This window comes from Chlamydotis macqueenii, chromosome 14, assembly GCF_036417535.1.
Source record: "Chlamydotis macqueenii isolate bChlMac1 chromosome 14, bChlMac1.mat, whole genome shotgun sequence".
NCBI classification, from domain to species: Eukaryota; Metazoa; Chordata; class Aves; order Otidiformes; family Otididae; genus Chlamydotis; species Chlamydotis macqueenii.
In genome coordinates, this window is record NC_141569.1 from 10,404,358 (window position 1) to 10,412,525 (window position 8,168).

General features: G+C 42.3%; 1 protein-coding gene across 1 annotated transcript; it reads left to right on the forward strand.

Moving 5' to 3' along the window:
• Positions 1 to 1,514: 1,514 nt before the first annotated feature.
• C14H5orf47 (chromosome 14 C5orf47 homolog) lies at positions 1,515 to 8,168 on the forward strand. The gene is made up of 5 exons (XM_086759238.1): positions 1,515 to 1,881; positions 3,495 to 3,583; positions 5,054 to 5,156; positions 7,708 to 7,757; positions 8,142 to 8,168. Exons 1-5 carry the CDS (start codon positions 1,515 to 1,517, stop codon positions 8,166 to 8,168), a joined length of 636 nt encoding a protein of 211 aa, XP_086615364.1.

Here is an 8,168-nt window from a genome sequence, read left to right on the forward strand (position 1 = left end):
AAAGAGTCCCTGGTGTTTGGGTTTTTGTTTCTTTTTTTTAATCACAGTTGATCTCAAGGCTACTGGGTTGGTGATTTTATCCTACCTGCGACCTCCTTTTTAGCCTATACACTTTGGAGGCTGCAGCAGATGCCCTTTTGTCATTGGCAAATAACAAATTACTCTGGCAAACCGTCAGGCTGTGCCTCTGGAAGTTGTTTTCCTCTTTTTCAACTGCATACGCAAAATGCCTTTTTCTGACAGTGTATAAAATAGCTGGAAATCCTGGGATATTTCGCAGAAGAGTGCTGTGGAATTGTTTGGGGGTTGTTTTTTTGGGGGGGGCTTTTTTTTTTTTTGTGGTTTTTTTTTTCCCCCCCCCTGCCCTGGGCTCCCATCTCCACCTCAGGTCGCCGCTGTCCCAGGAGCAGGGACCCGTGGTTCGGTAGGTAAGGCTGCCATCTCGTGGGGTCCGTCTGCACGGCACCCTGCCCTGCCCGGGGGACAGCGACAGCAGCCCGGAGACCTCGGGTGCTCCCGGCCTCCTCAAAGGCTGGGGAGAGACTTCCAGTTTGCTTCGTGCTCTTTTCGGATCCACTCGCAAGGGCAACAAATTGTCAGCGCCATTCATATTGCTGGTGCTGCTAAAACAATTAGAAAAAAGCTCTTTTCGTAGAATTTATTCTTTCTAATTTGTAACGCTTTCCCTCCTCTGAGCAGCCTTTTCAGCCAAGTGTGCTGAAAGTCTGGGAAATCATACAGAGCAGTATTTCAGTGCCAAAGCAAAAATCAATGGGACTTGTGCTCTTCAGTGGTTTGAGAAATCCCAGTTGTCAGCGGCCGTATCTCATAAAGCTGCTGCTGCAGCGGGGCACGTCTCTTTAGAGCATCTTCATGGGGAGGACTCCCGGCTGCGGTGCGTGTCCTCTCGGTATCACACAACACGCATGTACGCCTGCTGTTGCTTGGAGGACAAAATGACAACAGATATTTAAACTGATGTTTCATAAATGTTGTTCCCCAGGTGGCTGGAGCCACCCACACATGCAGGGAAGCTGTTTGGAGTACAAGGGCGTGAAAATCCATTACATCAACACGGGAATGGCAGGGCACCCACAGCAAAGAGATGCCGCTTGTTCCTCATCTGTAAATCGCAGCAGAGACAAACAATATATCACTGCCTCCAACGTGGAGTCATAACTTGCATGAAATATATCGACATAGGACTTCAGACAGCATAGTTTGTGCTAAACTCTAACTAATGCTGGCCAAAAGCAGCCTTGTGGAGCTGGTTACAACAGAGAGAGAGAGGAGGGGGACACTGGAGTAGTACACACCTGCTCCTGCACTAAGCTCCTAAGCTCATTGCTCTGTCCTGCTCTGAAAATGGTTATTTCTCCCTTTTCCGCCAACCAGCTGGGACACCAAAGTGGGTCAATGTCGATCAGACAGGACAAGACAGGAGGGGTGCTCTGCAGATCCCCCAGGCCGTGCCTGCCCACAGGAAGGGGCCACAGTGCTGTGTGGTGGCCGGAATGGCCGCCCCCCGAGCCCCTGCCTCTCCTCAGCGCCCTGCCTCGGCGAGGCCTCGCCGATGCCCTGCCCTGCCACAGAAGGAGCCTGGCCGCAGCCAGGAGAAGCCGCACGTGCAATTTGTTTACGTCAACAGCTTCGGCTCCCACCGCTGTGGCTCCATCATCCGCTGTGGCCGGGGCTGCCGGCAGGCCGAGGTGGGCCGGGCTGGGCCCCTGCTTTCCCAGCCGAGCCCCACGGGGCAGGCCAGCGGGCAGAGGGCTGCCCTGGTGCCCGGGGACAAAGCCAGCCCCGAGTTGTTCGCTGCTGGTGGCAGGGCGCAGGCGGTGGGGAGCCTTGGCGTGGTGGAGCCTGTGGGATGCCATCGTGGTAGGTGTTGCTGAGCCAGGGACTTCTGTGCGCTCAGGCATGGGAGAGGTCAGGGTTGAGTTCAACATGGCTCCTGCCATGTTCTCCTCTTCCAGTGAGACACTGTTTCCCTGTGGTGCGTTGTTGACACTGTCCTGAAGTTTTCCCTCTGAATCAGACTGTGCACACTGAGGGCTGAGTGTGACACTTTTTTTTTTCCCTCAATGTTCCCACTACAGTCAGACTGGGTATTTAGGTAGGACGTGTAACATGATTTTAAACTTACGTATGTGAAAAATGTAATATTTTTTGACCCAAACTCTTACACTGTTGGGCTACAATGTCTCCATCCTGTAAGGTGAGGTGACCTTATCGCTGTGTCCAACCAGGCCGCCCTGTTACACACCAAACTTTGGGGTCCTTTCCGCCCATCCTCAGGAAATCCCCACCTAACCACAGCACCGCTGCGCTGCCGGCTCCCTCGCTGCTGCGGCAGCCCAAAGATGTTTCTCAGTTTTCTTTCTTTGTGGCTGAGACCAAAGAAAGTAGGGATGGGCACGGGCGTGGGTGCCTTTTTTTTTAATAAAAGCAGACAAAAAAGATTAGGCAGTTTTCCAGTGGTTGTGATCTTTTATGAAGCATAGCTCTGCTGCACAGAATGAAATGGAGTGAAAATGCAGAACATGACCTGGCTTCTGAAGAAGAAGCTGGGGTGTGTGCTGGAAATGATGGGTGACACAGATAGGGTGGTCCTGAATTTTACTAACTTGTTCCTCTTGAGAGATTTTAATTTTCTTGTAAATTTTTCCTCCTCCTAAATGCCATTTCTTTCAAAGATGACAAAGTGAAATGTTACATTAGTCTGTAATTAAAAGCACTGGTTCTGTCGGGTTACTATTTAAGTGATGCCAACCTGTACCTCGGAGGCAGCCTGTGACTATCGGTAACTCGAAGCCTTGCTGCCATGATGTGGTGCCTGGCGTATTTGGTGGTGGGGCTGTGGTGGCCTGGAGGATGCAGGTTTGCCTGAAGACCTGCTTGAGCAGGGGATGAGCCCATGGCTATGACTGCATTCAGCATCCCCACATGGGTCACCCTTTCGCTCAGCTGCACACCATGCCCTGTCTGTCCAACAGCTCCTTGGAAAACCACCATCCTCACTCCATGGGGAACTCATCCAAGTCCTTCCTCCTTGTGGCTATGTGTGTCTGAAGTCCACAAGATCAACCTGCCTTTCTTGCTTCTGTTTTCTAGTGCTAGCAGAGGTGATTTGTCTGGTTTCTTGCCTCAGTGTACTCACCATTTCCTCTTTGAACTCAGGCAAAATTCTAGCAGCTGCCATAGCAAGGGGAAAATGAGGGAATTAAAAGCTAGATTGCCCAGAGCCTGTTGTCTTCTTTTTTTGGTTGCTGTACAGTTTTGAAATCTGTTTTGTGGCATTTGAGAGACACTCACTTGCCCCATGGTTATAACAGAGAAAATAAGCAAGGTGATAGTTACTATGATGTAAGGACCAATATTCTGTAACCTGCTGGGACCAGAAATAAGTATCCCTCTGGAAGATGGGGAATCTACATCTTCCTCAAGAAGATATTGTAAACACTTGGAATATGCTTTCTAAACTCTCTTTCTAGGTGACCTTCGAGAGGCTAAGGCTGACACCTTTGACTTTCCCTTCCCTTCAAGAAATGTTCATAAAGTAATTAAACGGAAGAAGCAAAAGGTATAAAATATGGGAGCTGGATTAACTGCCTTTGCATTTGAGAAAATCACTCCCTGCTTGTTCTATATATGTCTATGTGAGAGCTTGAGGATGATTAAAAGATTGAATTGGTAGTCTGTTACTGAAAACCTTACTTACAGAAAAGAAAAATGGTGGTATTTTCCCTCTCTGGAGGCTTTAAAATTCTGGCTCTCGTTCAATAAAGCACTTAAGTGTGTGCTTACCTTGAAAAATGAGAGTATGCTGTTGACTTAAAGCCTGCACTGAAATGCTTTGCTGGATTTGGGCCAGGGTGCTGCACACCTTGCTGGGTGAAACCTGGCAGGGAAAAAGCTCTGCAGCTCCTCTTCTGCTGCTGTTTCAAGCGAAGAAATCCCACAGGTTACAAATAAGCAAGGGCAAGCATCAGAGGTACATTGCTACACCTTATTAGTAGCAATATGAAATTACTTTCTGTTCACAAATGTATTTCTGTTCCTGTTCAGTAGTTCAACAAATGCTTGAAATTTTAAAAGGCACATTTATTAAAATAGTAACTCATTATGAGATTTTGTAAGGTGTGAAGTACCAGTAATCAGCTAGACTATAATACAGGAATGTCACAGATACTTGATTTAAAACCAGGAAAATACTACTGACTTCAGAGGAACAGCTAATAACATACTATAATATCACTCTTCTAGTACATTAAATAGTCTTCAAAAAGAGTGAGGAATATGTATTATGTTTTAGCAATAAAATGTCCGTGAGAAAGAAATTATCTTTAGATTAAACTAGTTTCACGGATGGGGTCCAGCAAAAGTCATAACGTTAGCATGTTAACAGCCATTTCTATTTGTTAGGCTGCCTCTTTGTCTGAATGCCTTTGTCAACAATGCCAATTTAGTATTTTCAATGCACAAGTTTGAAATGTGCCCACTATAGATGGAGTTTTATGCCTCTAAGATAAAGGTCATCAACATCTGTGAACAGATCAGTATGAATTTGATGTGAAATAGGCTAGGCCACTCCTGTTCTAGAATCTGAGCATGGTGCCTGAATTATGCTGCTGTTGAGGGGTTGCACAGCGAAGTTTTTGCCCCTGGAAAAATAAGCAATCTTGTCTCAGCCTAATTTTTTTCGCCATTTTGGATGACTTTGAAGAGAGTTTAATGACTACACAAGTTTTCATAAGCTCTTCTTATCTAGAAGGGCACTTCACAAGTCCTGGATAAACAAGAGTTCTAAGGAAGAAACAGTGGAAAATCACAGAGTAGTTAATGTATTTGATTTTTAGAGGTGATTCTTCCAGATATATATCTCACATATATATACACCCCTCCTTCACATCTCCCCCTTCCTAGTCCTCAACAAAAACCTGTTGGACTTCATAATCATGCTAGAGAATTCAAAGTTCTGCTTTATAGGAGGTGTTTTAATACAACTTTTTTTTTGTATGCTTCACTGAGAAAATTCAATTTTATCTTTCAGGCCAAAGTCTGGCTTAAGGTCCAGAAAGTAATTTCAAAAATGCTTGAAGAAAATGAAAAGTTCAGAAGTCGACTCTTGACTTGCAGTCAGTTCGATGGAGAAGGTAGGTAATGAACTGATAATATTTTGTTTTAGTAGAGAAAAAAAATTACTATGCAAGTGCTTTGACTTAAGATCCATAGGTTTAAGCTCCATTCAGCTGTTTGTTTTGGGTAAGGGATCTTTCAATTCACAAATTATGGAATTAATTGCATACTTTACACACTTCTAGCCATATTAAAAAAAACTCTTGTGTTACATTGAAGGTCTTACGTGTATTAATTTGGAGGAAGCATGGCAGAAATCGTTTCTGCAGTTTAACATTAAAGACGTGAACATAAATTATCTGTAAGTTTTTCTGAACACATGAAATGTGTAATTAAACTATTATTCACAGATCGGTCTAAGGCAGTACTTGTATGAATAATAATTTATTTTTTCATACAGGAAAATAGTGGTTGGTTTCATACAGACAATAAATAAATTAGATGCTCCCCAAAGGTAGCTGTAACACAATTTAACGTAACCATCAAACATGGTCTCACACTGTGCCCTGAATACAGCTATTTCATTACTGGAAAATGACTTGGGAATTAAAACCGGTGCTCTGCATTGAGGCAACTTCAATTAGAGACATTGTAGTTGCTGCACAATTTAAGATAATACAGTGTATGCTTACAAATGTAATTGGAATTTCTGGCCTCACAGTCTGATGAGTTTTAAGAAAAAGAATATACTAATCCATGAAGAGTTGCCAGGCAAGTTAAAGAATGGCACATTCACCCACAGCGCCTCTGCTTAGCTTGGATTTGTGTTGATGGAAATTTTCCACATGTAGGGGTGTTTGGGTATATACCAAAATGTGTGTCGATTGTTGCCAGTATCTTATTTTTGGAAAACATTGTATGTTGCATACTGATTTGATTTCCACACATGTGACAAGAAAATATTCCCGTAAAAACTTTCTTTATGAGAACAAAAAAGTGCAATTCTGGTTCGAACCAGAAATTTGTTTACCCCAATGGGTATTCCCTGCAGCCTACAGTGGATGTTATTGGAATAGCAGAAGAAATTCCACAGTATGCTGCAACAACACATTCCACAATTATGCTGCAAATATTCTGCATTAGGTGGAAAAGCACTTCTTCTGTTTGCTTTAAAACCAATTCCTGATTAATTTTGGTATTATGAGATGCTGAGTATTAATTATGTGCTATTCTTACCCTTTATACCAATTATTATGCCATTGACTTCTGTCATATTTCCATTTAGTTCTCTCTCAAGCTGAGAAGTTCCAGTCTACTAAATCTCTCCTCATATGGAAGCTGTTTCCTGGCTCTGATAATCCTTATTCTCTCATCTTTGCCATCAATTAAAATGTTATCTACCTCTCTATATGGTGCATAGTTCATTTATATTATTGCTCATTTGTCTGTGATAATTAGAGTAATTATTTGCAACTGTAACACTGTATCTGACTCATGCCTGTATAAGTGAGCATCCGTGAAATGTAAGAATTCCACAGGGATGGGCATGGGTACCCTTCCTCCAGAACTATCTGTTCCTGCTAGCCAGGAGAGGTTGAGTGGAGGGGGTGCATGTTGTTCACAGGGCTTTTTCCTCTCTAACACCTGTTGCAGAAGCCATTGTAACACCGTGCTTCTCTACCTTACCTAAAGGTTTTGATCTAGCAGCTTCCAGGTATTTTCTCCTGCAGCTTAGATCATTGCAGAAGGCTTCGTGCACAGCTGTTAATGTATTATGTAGGACTTAGCAGTCACTAGAGAAAAAAATAAGTCTTCTGGAATTTTTGTTTTCTTGCTTTTAAGAGAAAGGAAAACAAGAGACAAGTAAAAATCACATAAAAATATATGATTGCCTCCAAAATTTCAAGTTATTGTAAAAAAAGCCAATAATTCTGCTGATAGAAAATATCTCCTAGGTGGATTTACCATCTCAGTGTAATGACTGCTAATCTGCTTTTCTGTTTGTTATGGATACGCAATGTGCTGCTTGTATTTACGGACAGGGCCCATTGCCTTTTCAGGTGCTCATTTCTTTTTGTCATCTGGAGAGAGCAAGCATTGTCTTTGTATATAATTTCCAGTGACTTAAAAAAAACCAAACCCACAACCAACGAACCACACCCCCCACTCCCCAACACTTAACTCTATCCTTAATTGTAATTGTACCTCATTTTTCAGGAGCTTTAATTGAGAATCTACTATTGAGCTCTGTTTAGGTGAAAACCATCAATTCTAATACCTTATTTCTAATTAGCAGATTTTACACAACATCAAATCAAGGAGATAAGTCTCCTATCGATCTGAATTTTTCATTAAACAAGAAGCAAATGGAATAATTCTAGCAGACATTTAGATATGGATCAACAAATCTGAATAAACTGGGTTCATTTTAATCTTTTTTTTTTACTAGATTAATAAAGCTAGAAAATTAATGTCGCAGTTTATTGCCTCTATAAATAGTTTTCTTGAGAGAACAAAAATCTACTTGAATTCTAATGCTACCTATTTAATCCTTGGAATGCTGCAATTAAGATTAGATTCAGTGTGACTGAAAATGACGATGTGCCTCCACAAAATATTCTCCCACAGGCAATGATATGAACCAAAGTTCACAGAATGAGGCATCCTGCCTGGACAGGGTATGTATGTAGTCCATTAATTGCCAAGCGAGATTAAATGCTAAAATAAACAAAATAATCATATTAAAAAGACACACTGATATTGTTTAATGTTATTAATAAGTACCAGTTGTATATTTCACTATTACTGACATTGGGCTCAAATGTTTTTCAAAATTTCAGTCATATTTGGGAAGTAGAATGGCCCTGTTCTCAGCAGGAAGGGTTGTGTGCATTGCCAAGACCGGGAAGAAGGATTTTACCTTTTCATTGAGCTAAATCCTTCTCTGATGGTCTAAAGTAAAATCTGAAGAATCTGAATAGAGTCTTTATTTGTCACACTTTATATCTGACTTTTTTATATTAAAGGCAATGCACCACTTCACTTTTATCTTTTTTCTCTAGGAGGAGTCCATCTTTGGCTGGATATAG